Source organism: Grampus griseus, assembly GCF_964374135.1.
Source record: "Grampus griseus genome assembly, chromosome: 1".
NCBI lineage: Eukaryota > Metazoa > Chordata > Mammalia > Artiodactyla > Delphinidae > Grampus > Grampus griseus.
Genome location: NC_139017.1, coordinates 177597286 through 177615400, shown reverse-complemented (window position 1 = coordinate 177615400; position 18115 = coordinate 177597286). Strand labels below are relative to the sequence as shown.

Here is an 18115-nt window from a genome sequence, read left to right as displayed (position 1 = left end):
TTGTCAGTTATAAGTGGGTGTAAACTGTTTGGGTCTTTAATATTGAATTTCCAGTTGGGAATTTTTCTTTTCACTGTCAGTTGCTCTTACATCACCAGCTGTTTCTCAGATCCCAGCCGTACCTACATCAGAAATGCCAGCTAATGGACGGTCCACAGATGCTGAAGGAGGAGCTCCACAGGCCCTGACCAAGGAGGCTCTGAGCCTGGACGTGAGGCAGTGCAGCTACAGCAGCACCGTTGTTCACATGCCACCACTGGAGTCAGGTACCATGGTACCTTCTATTTTAAAATACACTCAACGTTAAATACACCGTCGTGAGAAAACAAGTCATTAATGCCATTTACTTAGCAATGACATCTAAATTATAAATACTTTTTTCTTTAATTCAGTTACAGTATTTTTGGAAATATCATCATGTTTATGTTGGTTACATACTTAGGACTGTATTTCTTAGTTATGTCCTCTGCCAGTCAACTCTTGACACACTTAAGGCACCTAGAATAGTACCTGATACATAATAATAAGCCCTCAATTGTTGATGGAACTGCCTTGGGTCACTTTGTTGCTGACCTTGAAAGAAAGTGTCCAATTCAAACTTGGACTGTAGTTGTGACTAGATGGGTCATATATACATTCAAATTTTGTTTGGTAACAGTGAGGACAGTATGTTTGAAATGCTCTTCCTTTGACATAATGATTTGGTGAACTATTCTGATGTCTTCTTTTTATTCCTTTTTACTGTCTCCTATCCTTTTTCACTTTTGCATTATTCATGAGGGTTTGGTGGATGAGGAAATGGTGACAAACGTGTTCAATCAGGTTTTTGGATTATGTCTAACACCTTTGCTAGTCTTCAGTGGTATATAAGTTACCATATGCTGAGCTGTGACTGTGTACCATTCCCTTCCCCTAGTTCTTCATATAAATTAATTCATTTAATCCTCACAACCACCCTTTGAGGTGGAGAACGTTATGTTACTAGGTGGATTGTGGATTGGTGGGAAAAGGCCAGATCGACAGCTGTTGTGAGATTAGATTATTTCTGTTTGTTTTTATTATATTATTGATATTATATTATACTATTAGATGATTTCTGTATATCTTATTCTATTATTTCTATTATTTCTAATTAGCCACAGATAGAGTTGTTTTGGAGTTGAGCTAGTCCCTCAGGAGAGGAGCAGATGCGTGTTTTTAGTGTACCTATTCTTAAGTGCTTTGGATTCCTGTGTGGGCGTGTAGCTGTTAGTGACAGAGTCCGTGCAAGGTAGGGCCTCACCCAGCATGGAAAGCTCTTTTTTTGACTGTGCCACTATACTTTGTGTACTCTGGTTGTATATGACTGTTTTGAAAGAATCTATACTACAATCTACATGCTTTCATTTAAAGAATAAGGGATATTTACTGATAATCATTTCTCCTGACCTTAAACCAGTCTCAGCATCTACAGGTGCTCATCTTTATTCTAAGGAGAGAAAGCAGAATCAGAGTCCAGATGTTCTTGAACTGCATCTGTCTTTTGCTTTCTGGAAAGCCCGTACTCCTGGAGTTTATACCTTATGCTAATAATGAGTTGGGTCTGAGGACCATGACCCCAAATGCATTTCTCTGCAAGTTATTACTTCTGTTTTATATATGGAACAATTAAGGCACGAACAGGTTAAGTAACAACTTGTCCAAAGTCACACAGTAAACGAGTGGCAGAGTAGAGAATCAAACACTGACAATTAGTCTCCAGAAACCATTGCCATTACGGATATTTTAAAATCTATAACAGGGTTGATGGAGTATGAGATATAAAAATTAGCTAAAAAGCCAAGAGATAAACTAAAATGTAATTTTTAAAAACAAATAATCCAAAAGAAGGATAGGAAAGGACGATTAGGGCAACAACAACAACCATAAAACCAGGGAACCTATCAAACCAATAAAATAATAGCTCTAAATCCAACAAGTCTATAATTACATAAAATGGCAGAAATTGTCAGAACAGATAAAAATAAATCAAGACCCAAGTATGTGCTGTCTGCAGAGTACAATTTAAATATAAATTCACAAATGGGTTGAGAACAATTGGATGGGGAAGATGCACAATCCAAACAACACGCCTAAAAAGGCTGAGTGCCTGTATTAATAATAGACTTCAGGAGGGAGTCTCACCAGAGACATTTCATTGTGACAAAGCAGCCAGTTCATCTAATAAATAACAAACATGGAAGTGTTTTCACTCATAACAGACCTTTAAAGATATGAAGCAAAAATTGAATGAGTCAGAGAAAGTCTTTCCATAATCATAGTTGAAGAACTTAACACCCCTTTTCTGCAAATGTTAAAACATCTTAATGAAATAGATGATCTGAACAGTGCGGTCAGCCACTTGACCTAATTGATATCTAGAGAACACAACACACAATAACTGCATTATACGTATTCTTTTCAAGTGCACATGATATGTTCACTGAGATATAAAATAGGTTGGGATGTAATACAAGTCTCAAATTTGAAATAATTGATGTTTTACAAACTACACTCTTTGGCTAGAGTTAATTCAATTAGAAATCAGTAAAAGTAAGATATTTATAAAGAGATTAATAACTTGAAATGCTAATGTTGGAGAAGAAAAGTCTCAAATCAGGGATCTAAAGTTCCACTTTAAGAAGCTAGCCAAAAATAAAACAAGCCAAAACCAAAAACACAATAAACCCAGGTAGAAGGAGGGAAGTAATAGAGATAAGAGCAGAAATCAACAAAATAAAAAACAGTACAGAAAATTAAAGCTCAAAGTTGCTTCTCTGAAGATGAACAAAAATTGATAAACCCTTTATGCCAAGTACCACACAGTTTTGATTCCTATAGTTTTATAGTAAGTCTTGAAATCAGGTAGTGTAAATCCTCCAACTTTGTTCATTTTCAAGATTGCTTTGAATATTCTAATTCAAAAAGTCCTGCAGCGGGGCTTCCCTCATGGTGCAGTGGTTAAGAATCCGCCTGCCAACACAGGGGACACGGGTTCAATCCCTGGTCCGGGAAGATCCCACATACCATGGAGCAGCTAAGCCCGAGTGCCACAGCTACTGAGCCTGCGCTCTAGAGCCCACGAGCCACAACTACTGAGCCCACGAGCCACAGCTACTGAAGCCTGCGTGCCTAGAGTCTGTGCTCTGCAACAAGAGAAGCGACAACAATGAGAAGCCCGCACACCAAAACGAAGAGTAGCCTCCGCTCACCGCAACTAGAGAAAGCCCACACGCAGCAACGAAGACCCAATGCAGCCAAAAATAAATAAATTAAGTAAATAAAATTTTTTTTAAATTAAAAAAAAAAAGCCCTGCAGGGATTTGAATTGATATATTGAATCTATATATCAACTTGGGGAGAATTGATATCTCAAAAATGTAGAGTCCTCTAATCCATGAACCTGGTATATCTATTCATTTATTTAGGTATTCTTAAATTCCTCACAGTAATATCTTACAGTTTTCAGTGTACAGATCTTGCATATCTTTTGTCAGTTTTAACCTCAAGTATTTCATATTATAAATAGGATTATTTTTAATGTCAGTTTCCAATTGTTTGTTGCTAGTATATAGAAATATAATTGATTTTTGTATATTAATCTTTTATTCTACAGGCTTGCTAAACTCACTTATTAGTTCTAGAAACTTTTTGTCGATTCCATAGGATTTTCTACATGTATGATCACGTCTATGAAAGTCAGTTTTACTTTTTTTCCAATCTTCTTTTTAATCTTTTATTTGTTTGTTTTTTTGCCTTCTTGAACTGGCTAGAACCTCTAATAAATATTGAATAAAAGTTGCAAGAGCAACTATTCTTATGTTTTTCCTGATCTTGGAGAAAAAACATTAATTATGTTAGTCCTAGGTTTTTCATAAATGTACTTTATCAAATTGAGGACGTTCCCTTCTATTCCTAATATCTTCAGAATTTTTTTTATCAGAAATGGATGTTGGATTTTGTCAAATCTATCTGTTGAGATAATCATAAGATTTTTCTTTTTTAGTTTCTTTTTCAGTTTGTTAATATGATGAATTAACTATTTTTATTTCATTCAGTTTATTTAAACTGAAAAAAAAAAAACAGTTCACCCATTTCACCCACCCCCCGCCTCTGGCAACCACCAATCTGTTCTCTGTATCTGTGAGCTTGACTTTTTTAAATAATTTATTTTTAGATTCCATATATAAGAGAGATCATATGATATTCGCTGTCTGACTTATTTTACTTAGCATAATGCCATCAAGGTCCATCTATGCTGTTTAAATGGCAAGATTTCATCGTTTCTTATAGCTGGATAATATTCCTGTATGTGTGTGTGCGTGTGTGTGTAGACCGGAGGTTCTCTGTACATCCATTGATGGATATTTAGGTAGTTTCCATGTGTTGGCTGTTGTAAATAGTGCTCCAGTGAACGTGGAGGTGCGTTCATCTTTTCCAATTAGTGTTTTTGTTTTCTTCAGATAAATACCCAGTAGTGAACTTGCTGGTTCATATGATAGTTCTACTTTTAGTTTTTTGAGGAACCTCCGTACAGTTTTATAAAGTGACTGCACCAGTTTACATTCCCACCAACAGTGCCCAAGGGTTCCCTTTTCTCCACATCCTTACAAACACATTATTATTATTATTTTGGCTTTTGACCAATCTTCTTTTATCTTATTTTTTTTTAGTTTTTTAATTTTATATTGGAGTATAGTTGATTTACAATGTTGTGTTAGTTTCAGGTATACTACAGCAAAGTGATTTAATTGTACACATGCATATATGTATTCTTTTTCAGATTCTTTTTCCATATAAGTTATTACAGAGTATTGAGTAGAGTTCCCTGTGCCATACATAGGTCCTTGTTGATTACCTATTTTATATATAGTAGTTTGTATATGTTAATCCCAACCTCCTAATTTATCCCTCCTCCTCCCCCACCTTTCCCATTTGGTAACCATAAGCTTGTGTTCTAAGTCTGTGAGTCTGTTTCTGTTTTGTAAATAAGTTCATTTTATCATTTTTTTAGAGTCCACATGTAAGGGACATCATAAGATATTTGTCTTTCTCTGTCTGACTTACTTCAGTTAGTATGATCATCTCTAGGTCCATCCATGTTGCTGCAAATGGCATTATTTCATTCTTTTCTATGACTGAGTAATATTCCATTGTGTATATATACCACATCTTCTTTATCCATTCCTCTGTTGATGGACATTTAGGTTGCTTCCATGTCTTGGCTATTGTGAATACTGCTGCTGTGAACACTGCTGTGCATGTATCTTTTTGCAGTTTTTGTCTTTTCTGGATATATGCCCAGGAGTGGGATTGCAGGATCGTATGGCAACTCTAGTTTTTAAAGAACCTCCATACTGTTCTCCATAGTGGCTGTATCAATTTACATTCCCACCAACAGTGTAGGAGGGTTCCCTTTTCTCCACACCGTCTCCAGCATTTATTATTTGTAGACCTTTTGATGATGGCCATTCTCACCAGTGTGAGGTGACATCTCATTGTAGTTCTGATTTTCATTTCTCTAATAATCAGTGACGTTGAGCATCTTTTCATGTGCTTTTTGGCCATATGTATGTCTTTTTTGGAGAAATGTCTTTTTAGGTTTTCTGCCCATTTTTAAATCAGATTGCTTATTTTTTTGTTTTTTTGGCTGTTGAATTGTATGAGCTCTTTATATATTTTGGATATTAGCCACTTACCAAGTATATGATTTGCAAATATTTTCTCCCATTCAGTTGGTTGCCTTTTCATTTTGTTGATCATTTCCTTTGCTGGGCAAAAGTTTTGTTCTTCTTTCTCAAGATTGCTTTGGCTATTCAGGGTCTTTGATGTTTCCATACAAATTTTTCGACTGTTTGTTCTATTTCTCTGAAAAATGCTATTGGAATTTTGATAGAGATTGCCTTGAATTTGTATATTGCTTTGGGTAGCATGGACATTTTAACAATATTGATTCTTCCAATCCATGTGCACGAAATATCCTTCGATGTATTTGTGTCTTCTTCAATTTTAAATGTTAAAATATCTTTGCATTCCTGGGTTAAACCCCACTTGGTCATGATGTATTTCCTTTTTTATATATTGGATTCATTTTGCTAAAATTTTCATAAGAATTTCGAGATCTATGTTTATGAGAGCGATTGGTCTGTCATTTTGTTTGCTTTTGTTTTAATGACTTTGGTTTTGGTATCAGGATACTCCTGGCCTCATAGCATGAGCTGGGAAGTGTTTTGTTCTCTTCAGTTTTCTAGAAGACTTTATGTAGAATTGGTATTTTTTCTTCCTTAAATGTTTGCTCAAACTCACCAGTAAAGCCATCTGGGCTTGAAGTTTTCTTGGTGGAGAAGTTTTTAACTACAAATTCAATTTTTTAAGTAGATATGGGGCTATTCAGGTTTTCTACCTCTTGTTGAGTGATCTTTGTTAGTGTGTATGTCCCAAAGAACTGGTCGATTTTGTCTAAGTTGTCAAGTTTATTGGAAAAAGTTGTTTATAATGTTCCCTTATTATTCTTTTGATGTCTAGTGATAGTAGGGTCTCTAGTGATGTTTCCGCTATCATTTCTGAAATTGGTAACTTATATCTGCTCTTTTTTTCCTCATCAGTCTTGCTAGAGTTTAATCAATTTTACTGTTCTCTGCAAAGAGCCAGCTTAAAATTTTATTGATTTTCTCTCTTTATTATTTTTCTGTTTTCTACAATACTTAACATATGTTTACTCTAATCTTTCTTATTTCCTTTCTTCTGCTTACTTTTGTTTTACCTTGCTCTTGTTTTTCCAGTTTCTTAAGATGGAAGCTGAAGTCATTGATTTCAGATATTTCTTCCCTAGTGGATTTTAGTGTAAATTTTTCTTCTACTCTCAGCTGCATTTCACACATTTTGATGTATTTCATTTCATTTTCATCATGTTCAAATGCTGCCTAATATCCCTTTTTATATCTTCTCTGAAATCATTTACATTATCACCAATGTCATATATATATATATATCATCATATATTATTTAGAAAGCATATTTAGAGATTTTCCAGACCTCTTTATGTTATTGATTTCTAATTTAATCCCATTTTGGTCAGAGAAAATACAAAACTTGAATTCTTTTAAATTTATTGAGGCTTGTTTTATGGTCTGTATATGGTCTATCTTGGTAAATGTTCTGTATGCACTTGGAAAGGATGTTTATTCTGCCCAGTGTGTGAACTAGGTCAGGTTGGTTGATAGTCTTGTTCAAGTCTTCTCTATCCCCCAGTTTTCTGAATCCTTGCTGTACCTCAGGAGGAGTGTTAAAGTCTCTGGCTGTAATTGTGGGCTTGTCTATTTCTCCTTGCCATTTTATCAGTTTTTGCTTCGTGCATTTTGAAGCTTTCTTACTTTGTGCATAAATGTTTAGAATTGCTGTGTCCTTTTGATGAATTTATCCTTTTATCATTGTGAAATGACCTTCTTATCGTTTGTCTATTCTTTGCTCTAAAATATACTTTGTCTTATGTTACTATATTCACTCCAGCGTTCTTTTTTTATTTTTGATTAGTGTTAACATGTTATATCTTTTTCCACCCTTTACTTTTAACCTATGTATGTCTTGGTATTTAACGTGGGCTTTATTTTAGTGGTTGCTTAGAGTTTATGATGTATATATTTAATTTTTGCCAGTCTACCTTCTAGAGATATTATACCATTTAATGCATAGTATAAGAAACTTAAAGTACTATACTTCCAGTTCCCCCCTTTGGCCTTTGTCTATTGGCATATATTTCTACATATGTTAGAAATCCCACACTACATTGTTATTACGCTTACTTACATAGTTATTATCTTTGAAAGAGGTTTAAATGTTTACCCCTGTAGTTATCTCTTCCAGTGCTTTTCATTCCTTTACGTAGATTCATCTGATATCACTCTCCTTCTGCCTGAGGGTATTCCTTTTCTGTCTCTTGTAGTACAGGTCTACTGATGATGAATTCTTCCCATTTTTGTATGTCTGAAAATGTCTTTATTTCACCTTCTTGTTTTAAAGACATTTTATCAGAGCGTAGAATTCTAGGTTGACAGTGTTTATCTTTCAGTACCTTAAAGATGCTGCCCCACTGTCTTCTCATTTGCATTGTTTCTGACAGGAAGTCTGCTGTCATATGTACTGTTTGCATGTCTTTTTTCTGGCTACTTGTAAGATTTTCTCCTCATCATTAATTTAAAGAATTTGAGGGACCTCCCTCATGGTGCAGTGGTTAAGAATCTGCCTGCCAATGCAGGGGACATGGGTTTGATCCCTGGTCCAGAAAGATCCCACATGCCGTGGAGCAGCTAAGCCTGTGTGCCACAACTACTGAACCTGCGCTCTAGAGCCCATGAGCCACAACTACTGAGCCTGTGTGCCAGAACTACTGAAGCCCACATGCCACAGCTGCTGAAGCCCGCTCACCTAGAGCCCGTGCTCTGCAACAAGAGAAGCCACCTCAATGAGAAGCCCGCGCACTGCGGTGAAGAGTAGCCCCCCGCTCACCGCAACTAGAGAAAGCCCACGCACAGCAACGAAGACCCAACACAGCCAAAAATTAATTAATTAATTAATTTTTTAAAAAAGAATTTGTGATGTCCATGATGTAGTGTTCTTCATGTTTTTTGTGCTTGGAGTTCATTGAGCTTCTTGGATTTGTAGGTTTAGAGTTTCCATCAAATAGAAAAGAATGTTTTCCGTTATATTTAAAATATTTTTTCTGTTTCCTCTTTTTCTGGGACTCAAGTTATAGGTATATAGGCTGCTTGAAGTTGTCTCACAGTCCACTGATGCTCTGTTCATTTAAGTCTTTTTCAATTTTTTAGGTCTTTGTTTCATTTTGGGACAGTCTCTGTTGCTATGTCTTCAGGTTCACTAGTATTTTCTATTACAATATCTAATCTGTTGTTATTTCCATTCAGTATATTTTCCAACTCACATATTTTAGTTTTCATTGCAGAAGTTCTGTTTGGATGTTGTTTAATATATCTTCCATGTCTTTATATAACATATTTAATCTTCCCTGTGGCTGTATGGAATACAGTATAAAACTATTAACGTTCTATCTGCCAATTCTAACATCTCTGCCAGCCCAGGGTTGGTTTTGCTTGATTAATTTTTCTCCTTATTGTGGGTTGTATTTTCCTGCTTCTTTGCATGCCTAGTCTTTGATTGGATGCCAGATACTGTGATTGGGTGCTGAATATTTCTGTATTGCTGTGAGCACCATTGAGCTTTATTCTGGGACCCAGTTAAGCAATGTGGAAACAGATTGGTCTTTTCAGGCTCTGCTTTTAAAATTGGTTAGGCTGGACCAGAGCAGTGTAGGGTAGGCCTAATTCTTCTCTGCTACTGAGGCAAGACCCTTCAGAGCATTCTACCCAATGCCCGGGGATTATGAGGTTTTTCTAGTCTGGCTGTTGGGAGTGAGCCCTGTTCTCCAGGTGGTGTGAGCTTCGATCTGATTCTTTCAGGTGATTTTTTTTCCTCCCATCTGTGCACTTGTGAGGACTCTGGGGTCCCTGCAGCTGTCTGGAGTCCTCTCTGTGCAGCTGTCCTCTACATTTCTCTTCCTGAAAACTCCAGCCACCGTGGCCTCCCCAGACTCTCAGCTCTGCCTCTGCTCTCAGGGGTCCCACAAGGCTCACCTGGTTTCCCCACCTTGCTCCTCAGAAACTCTCAAGGCAGTAAGCCAGGCAGATGTGGGGCTCACCTTGTTTTCCATCCCTTAAGAGTCACTCTCCTTTGTTACCTGATGTTCAGTGTCGTGGAACTTATTGTTTCATATATTTAGTCCCTTCCTGGTTGTTTCAGATGGGAAGGTCAGTCTAGTCCCTGTTCCTCCATCTTGGCCAAAATCCAAAGTGTTGACTTACTTCCGCTGTGTTGACTTACACTAGTCAGTGCCTGTTTCTGGAAGCAGAATGGGGGCATGCCCACCCACACCTCAGTACCACACAGCAGGGGAAAGGTGGAATGGACACTGGGAGAACCCACCAGTGTCCACCATAAAGTCTTTTGTACCTGGAAGAAGTAATGTTTAGAAGCAACTCAGCATCCATCTACAGATGCTTACTTTTGTAAAAAGTCATAAATAGGGCTTCCCTGGTGGCGCAGTGGTTGAGAGTCCGCCTGCCGATGCAGGGGACACGGGTTCGTGCCCCAGTCCAGGAAGATCCCACATGCCGCGGAGCGGCTGGGCCCGTGAGCCATGGCCGCTGAGCCTGCATGTCCAGAGCCTGTGCTCCGCAGCGGGAGAGGCCACAACAGTGAGAGGCCCGCGTACCGCAAAACAAACAAACAAACAAACAAACAAAAACAAAACAAAACAAAACAAAAAAAGTCATAAATACATCATATGTGATGCACTGATAAAAGGGATATTGTTAAATGAAAAAACACATTGCAGGCTAGTGTACAAGATTATATGCCGTTTGGGTAAACATGGAGGTGAAGAATAAGAATCTGTATTCATGCTTATTTATAGATGTGTAAAGAAAGTAGGCAGATATATAAGGAAATAAAAGAAATGGTTTTCTGTGGGGAGAATAAATGAGAACTAGGCAGATTGTGTACAGGGATAGGGAGAAGCTACTAAATGTCTTTCTAATACATGCTGATTTTTGAACCACGTGGGTATATTACATATTAAGAAAAATAAATCCAAACATAACAATTTCTTGGAGAGTTCAGGGAGATAGAAAATATTTACAATGAAAGCAAGATTTAAATAAGTATGTACCTTGAGTATTACAACTCTAAAACATATATACAAGTGTACAAAGAGTATAAAGAAAGGCAGAAAAATTAAAAATTTATCTGCTAGATTGATGAAGGTTTTATGTTCCAGCTGTTGTAATGATTGTAAACATTTCTTGAAAGATAACTAAATTAGTGAAAGTAAATAAATGCAAAATAACTGGTAGGAGTTAAAATTAAATCTGTCTTCCTCCACTTCATCAGAATTGAGTCCAGCAGAGCTTGGCACCCTGCCCTGTGAGCCCTGGACCCTCAGCACACACCCAGCTGCACTGGCCTCAGAACAGTTTAAACACACAGGGCTCACAAAAGCTGTGCTGTCAGCCCACACGCAGAAGGAAGAGCCGAGTTATGTGGATCAGTTCCGGGACAGGATTCTGTCATCGCCCTACGGCTCCTATCTTCAGCAAGAAAGCAGGAGCAAAGCTACATATTCAGATGTTCAAGGTAGTTAAAATTTTGAAAATATATTCCCTTTATCAACATAGTTGTCAAATTTATAAATCATACGTGAGTACTGGGAGATACGGCGTGGAGTATAGGAGTTTTGCTTGTAAGAAACTGATTGAGAGATACTGAAATAAGTTTATTTTATAGCAACAGCTTTTACCCAGGATCTTGTTCATCTTTTCAGAGCTATTTTCTGTCATCCCTGCAGTGGACATAGTTACTATCGGCCAATGTTTATTCCTTGTAAAATCTACTTAGAATTATCTATCAACATTGTCCTTCTCTTCTCTTCTGGCTTAGTTTTCTGTAACACGCCTTCCTCTTTACCCTTCAGGAGATTCTGCTTCCAAGCCTACCCGATCCGCTGGTTGCAGGAAGGGGAAGCACAAGCGTAAGAAGCTGCTCATGTGGTCGGACAGCAAGGGCGCTAAGGATGACTTCTGTCCCCACCTCGTAGGAGAGGCCCAGGATGGACAGCCCTGGTGCCCTTCCTCCACCTCCTCTCCTTATGCCTCTGGCCCATTGCTCCAGGCTGCAGTGGTGGTTCCCAGCCAGGCACCTTGCCTCGTCCAAGCCCTTCCCCTCCCAACCATGACCTCCCTGGGGAGAGAACGTGCAGCCTCAGAAACTGCGTTGCAGAGTCTGCCTGAGCCGCCTTTCCCCAATGGCTTGCAGTCTTTCCCAGCTCTGCCCTCTGCTTGCTTAGATACTTTTATGAACATCTTCCTGCATGGCCCCCCTATCTGTCCTCTCTTGTTACCACCATTCTCCCCATATCCATTCTTGGGAGCAGCAGGCTCTTTTGAAATACCTGCCTCGGTATCAGCAGTGCCTCCAAATCCAGACCCACCATCTTCAGCCATCAGCCAAAGGAGTGGCGAGGGAAAGTGGGGGACCCAGAATGAAGGGCACCCCCTCATTAACTCAAAGAGCAGCTCCCCGCTCCAGCTCGACCTGCTGCAGGAGGACAGGCCCAGATCCTGTGCATCCCCAGAAGCTGAGTATGTAAGTGACACTAACTTTCAACACACAAGAGAGAAAATAAATGTGCGTCCTCTTATTAAAATTAAGGTTTTTGCGCTGAGGCTCAAGACTAACGGCCTAGATGGGTAACTGTATTACAGCTGAGGTTGAGACTTTGTTCTGCAGAAACATGCAGTATATCCTTCAGACTCCATTTAAAAAGCTGCAGTGAAAGAATCTGCTGTGTCCTGAGTTCTTACATACTTGGCAAGGTTTTCCCCAAAGTGCTGTCTTTCAGATTTTCTTTGTGAACTGGATTTCCCCTCTGCTTTAAAATTTGATATCCAGGTATTAAACTTAAGTGTGCATTGCCTATAAAATGTGTTTTCTTACTTACAACTGGGGTTATGGGCTAGTTAGACAGGAACAAGCCATACTGATAAGACATGAATTGAGCAATTTTACTTTTTCAGACACAGTTGTAGGACACCAGGTCTGTATGGAGGGGGTAGGAGCTCATTTTTGTCATTAATTATCAGTAAAGTAGTTAGTTTATATAGTTTTATACTTACACATGTCATTTTTTAAAACGAAAAATTTTTGGTCACTTTCCTTTAACTTTTCATCTCTTTACCTAAAATGGCATTCTCAGATTTACTTGTCAGGTTACACTTTGGGATAAGACTTTCCTATACTTAGTATAGGATCCAAGACAAGCGTGAATATTTACGCAAAGTTTTTCTTCAGTCTTCCCTTCAAGGTGTAATAATGATTTTAAACAAATGTTCAGAATCTGATGATCCAAATCACGAAAGTATGCTCGATTTTGAAAGCCTGATATTAGTACACTTGCTAGAAACCTAAGGCAAAGCCTGGGCTACGGAATCAGACCTGGCTTCCAATCCTGGCTCTGCCACAGGTTAGGTGGCTTAGCTTACACAAGATATTTAACCTTTCTATGCCTTTGTTTTCTTATTTGAAAAATGGAAAGATTAAGACTTCATGGCTTTTTCTGAGGACTAAATTAAATAATATTTATATAGCCCTTCTCCCCATGCAGTATAAGCTCAGGATAGCTGGAACATGGTTTTGTTCACTATTATATTATTAGCATTTTGAACAATTCTTAGAACATATAAAGTGTTCAATATATGTGTTCTGAATGACAAAAAATAATAATAAAGCACATACCTGTAAGGTTCCTGGAATGTAATAGGTGCTCAAAAAGCAGTAGTATCTTTAATGTTATAAATAAAGGAACTTTGACCACATTCCTGGGGGCAGGCTGAAAATGTTTTACTTCTCGGTTATGTATATACCTTTTTTTCTGTTTAACGTGTGAAGTTGAAGATCTGCCAGTTACTTTGTAATAGGATGCTTGAGATGTTCAAATCTTTTCTTGTGTCCTTACTTTCTAGCAGCCTGTCAGTCTCAACAGTGAGAATAAGAACGATCATTTTACTACCAGTGAACTGTCTACAGTGTCACTGCATGAGGCTTCTCCGCCGGGAGCTGGTTCTGCAGCAGCAGGTAGTGGATCAAAATGACACATCCTTCACACTCTGTGGTCAGGAGGTGACTAGGTAACAGGCTGTCTGGTTCTGGTCCTGGCGTGAAAGTAAAGTATTTTTTTTCTTTTTGTAAGCTTTATTGGGGTATATTTACATACAATAAATTCACCAAATTTAGGGGTGCAAATCGAGAATTCTCACAGCTTGTCTACATTCGTGTAACCGCCGCCACCGTCACCATATAGAACGTTTCCAGACTGTGACCGTTCGCAGTCGGTCTGCCACCCTGATCCCCCACCTCCTGGCAAGCACTGGTCTGCTTTCTGTCACTTTAATGCTGCTCTTTCTATAATTTCATATAGATCGACTCATCCAGTTTACAGTCTTTTGTGTCAGCATAGTGCTGTTGAGATTCATCCTTATTGTGTATATCAGTAATTTGTTCCTTTTTATTGCCAAGTGGAATTACATTGTATGGATAGCAATTCATCAGTTGATGGTTATTCGGTTGTTCCCAGTTTGGGGCTATTATGAATAATGCTGCTGTGAACATTAGTGTATGAGTCTTTTTGTGGCCATATGTTTTCATTTTTCTTGGGTAAATACCTCAGAGTGAAATCGCTAGGTCACATGGTAAGTATACGGTTAACTTTATAAGGAACTGCCAACTGTTTTCCAAAGTGGCTGTACCGTTTGCATTCCTATCAGCCACATATGAGAGCTCCAATTGCAGTGCATCCTGCCCAACACTGGGTATTGTCCATCATTTAAATTTTAGCCATTCCAGTGTATACACAGTGGTACCTCATTGTGGTTTTATTGACTGTTGATTAATGGTGATGGCTGTCTTCTTGTGTACTTATTTGCCATTCATATGTGTTCACATCTGTTGCTTGTTTTGGGGGGGGTGGTTTGTTAGTTTTCTTATTGAGTAGTAAGAGTTCTGTATACATTCTGGATACAAGTCTGTTATCACATACTTGTTTTGCAAAAATTTCTTCCCTATTGTGTGCCTTGCCTTTTTTTGATCTTTTATTTTTATCTTCGTTTTGAAGAGCAAATGTTTTTAAATTTTGATGAAGTTCAGTTTATCAGTTTTTTCTTTTGTAAGTTGTGCCTTTTATGTCCTTTTTAAAGAAGTCCTTGCCTAACTAGAAGTCACTAAGATAGTCTCCTGTTTTCTCTTGGAAATTTTAGAGATTAAGCTTCTATATAGCTAAGTCTGTGATCCGTTTTTAGTTACTTTTTATACATGGTGTGAGCTCACCTCCTCTCATAGGCACACCAGAATTGCCACTATTTACAGAACACCTGTCGATGAAAAAGACCAGAACCTACTGCAAAAGATCTTCTACAACTAAAGATTTAAAGAAGGAACCATGAGATGGGTAGGTGGTGGGGAGTCACAGTATAGGCAAGACCCATACGCTGGGTGGGTGACCCACATATGGAAGAATAATTACAATTGCAAGGTTCTCCCCAAGGAGCAAAAAGTCTGAGTCCCACATTGGGCCCCCCAGCCTGGGGGTTCTACTCCAGGAAGATGAGCCCCAAGAACTTTTGGCTTTGAAGCCCAGCGGTGCTTACTTTTGGGAGAGCCAGAGGGCTGTGGAAAATAGAGACTCCACTCTTAAAAGGCTCACACAGAATCTCACCCACTCCAGGACCCAGGGCAGAAGCAGTAATCTGAAAGGAGCCTGGGTCAGACCCACATGCTGATCTTGGAGAGTCTCCCCAAGAGGCAGGAAGCAGTTAATTGGAGCTCACCCCTGGGGACATAGGCATGGTGACAGCCATTTCTGGGAGCTCGTTCTGCCACATGGACTCTGTTGCTGGCAAGCGCCATTTGGGAATCCTTGTTGTAGCTTATTAGCCACAGGACCCAGCCCCACCCTACCCCCCCAGCCCTAAGGCACCAGGACTGGGACGCCTCAGGCCAAGCAACTAACTGGGCAGGGACACAGCCCCACCCAACAGCAGACAGTCAGCCTTAAGACCCCCTGAGCCCACACCTTCCCCTGGACACAGCCCTGCCCACCAGAGGGCCAAGGACCAGGCTCTACACACCACTGGGCAGGCACTAGATCTGGGACACCCAGGCCCCTGCACGCAGAGACCCTGGGACCTAGCTCCACCTACCAGAGGGCACGCACCAGACCCAGAATCCCCTATCCCAGCCACCAATGATCCTGTTCTAGCCTTGGAACCAGCCTCACCCAACAGTGGGCGAACACCAACCCCAGGACAACCACAGCCCCGTAGCCTGTGGACCTAGCCCACACACCAGCAACCAACCTACCAGATACACAGAAATAAAAACAGCAAGTTAGGCAAAATGAGGCAACAGAGGAACATGTTCCAAGCAAAGGAATAAGATTTAAACCCCAGAAGAGCTAAGTGAAGTGGAGATAGTCCATCTGCCCAAGAAAGAGTTCAAGGTAATGTTTGTAAAGATGATCAGAGAACTCAGAAGAATGGATGAACAGAGAGAGAAATTAGAAGTTTTTAGCAGTTAGAAAATATAAAGAACAACCAAACAGAGGTGAAGAATATAATCATTGAAATGAAAAATACACTAGAAGGAATCAACAGTAGACAAAATGGTACCGAGGAATGGACCAGTGAGGTGGAAGACAGAGTAGTGGAAATCACTGAAGATGAACAGGAAAAAGAATAAAAAGATGTGAGGACAGTGTGAGACATCTGGCACAACACCAGGCATACTAGCATTCACATTTTTGAGGTTCCAGAAAGAGAAGAGAGAGAGAAAGGGGCAGAGAACATATTTGAAGATATAATAGCTGAATATATCCCTAACCTGGGAAAGGAAACATATCCAAGTCCAAGAAGAACAGAGAATCCCAAAGAGGACCACACGAAGGCACATTGCAGTTAAAATGGCAAAAATTAAGGATAAATAGAGAATATAAAGAAATAATAAGTGGGAACTTCCCGAGCATGGGGAAGGAACTGGATATACAAGTCCATGAAGCTAAGAGAAGACCTAATTACCTCAACACAAAAAGACCTTCTTCTCCATGACTGTCAAAAGTCAATGGCAAAGAAAGAATTTTAAAGGCAGCCAGGGGAAAAAGGATGATAACCTGCAAAGGAACCCCCATTAGGCTATCAGCAGTTTTCTCAACAGAAACACTCTAGGCCAAGAGGGAGTGGAATGACATTCTCAAAATACTGAAATATAAAATCTGTCCGCCAAGAATACTCTATCCAGCAACGTTACCCTTCAGGTATGAAAGAGAAATAAAGGCTTTCCCAGACAAACAAAAGCTGAGGAAGTTCATCACCACTAGACCTGCCTTACAAGAAATGTTCTGCCTGAAATGAAAAGGCAAAAGTTCTGCCTGAAATGAAAAGGCAAAAGTACACAAAACCTTGAGTTAGGTAAAATAGAATCAGAAAAATCACAACTCAGTCAGAATAGGTTTTTAAATACATTATTACAGCATGAAAGTTAAAAAGAAGGAAAGCAGCAAAAATAACTATAGCTACTTCAATTTGGCAACAAACTCACAACTTAAAAGGGATAATTTATGACAACTAGTACATAAAAGGGGAAGATGAAAAGGACAGACCTGTATAGGTAAATGGAGATAAGGTGCTCTCAGCATAAAAAGGACTATTTTATCTATGAGGTATTTTATGCAAACCTCATGGTAACCACATAACATAAATCTAGAGCAGAGACATGAAACATAAAAAAAAAAAACTGAGAAAAACATCATACAAAACCACCAAACCAAAATGGCAGACAGAAACACAAGGAAAAGAAACAATGGGGAAATAGAGCAACCAGAAAACAAAAGATTAAAAGGCAGTACTAAGTCCTCATTTGCCAATAATCACCATAAGTGTAAATGAGTTGAATTCATCAATCAAAAGACACAGAGTGGCTGGATGGATTACAAAACAAGACCCAACTATACACGGCCTCCAGGAGACCCATCTCAGCTCAACAGACAAACATAGACACAAAAGAAGGGATGGAAGATGATACTCCAAGCAGATGGCAGCCAAAAGAAAGTGGTATAGCCATACATATATCAGAGAAAATAGACTTCAAGCCAAAAAAGGTAACAAGAGACAAGATGGACATTATATAATGATGAAGGGGACAAGTCATCAGGAAGATATAACAGTTATTAATATTTATGCACCTAGCATAGGAGCATTAAAATATACAAAGCAATTATTAACAGACCTAAAAAGAGAAATTTGCAGCAACACAATAATAGTAGGGGACTTTAAAACTCCTCTTACATCAATGAATAGATGTCCTGTGAACAAGGAAACAGTGGCCTTAAATGAAACATTAGACCAGGTGGATTCATGGATTTGTATAGTCAATTCAAATGCAGCAGAATACACATTCTTCTCAAGTCCACATAGAACTTTCT

At 38.9% G+C, this 18115-nt stretch overlaps 1 protein-coding gene across 6 annotated transcripts in view; it reads left to right on the top strand.

Annotated features, from left to right (window-relative positions):
* PER3 (period circadian regulator 3) overlaps positions 1-18115 on the top strand; it is a 64720-nt gene that overhangs the window by 32222 nt on the left and 14383 nt on the right. For all 6 annotated transcript variants that reach the window (XR_014297325.1, XR_014297326.1, XR_014297327.1 and 3 more), the window contains exons 15-18: positions 99-266; positions 10981-11223; positions 11561-12231; positions 13608-13719. Coding sequence is in view for 2 of the 6 variants with exons in the window: in XM_082663966.1 (XP_082520092.1) it covers positions 99-266; positions 10981-11223; positions 11561-12231; positions 13608-13719 (1194 nt within the window). In the remaining 4 variants the exon portion in view is untranslated. The remainder of the gene's footprint in view (positions 1-98; positions 267-10980; positions 11224-11560; positions 12232-13607; positions 13720-18115) is intronic.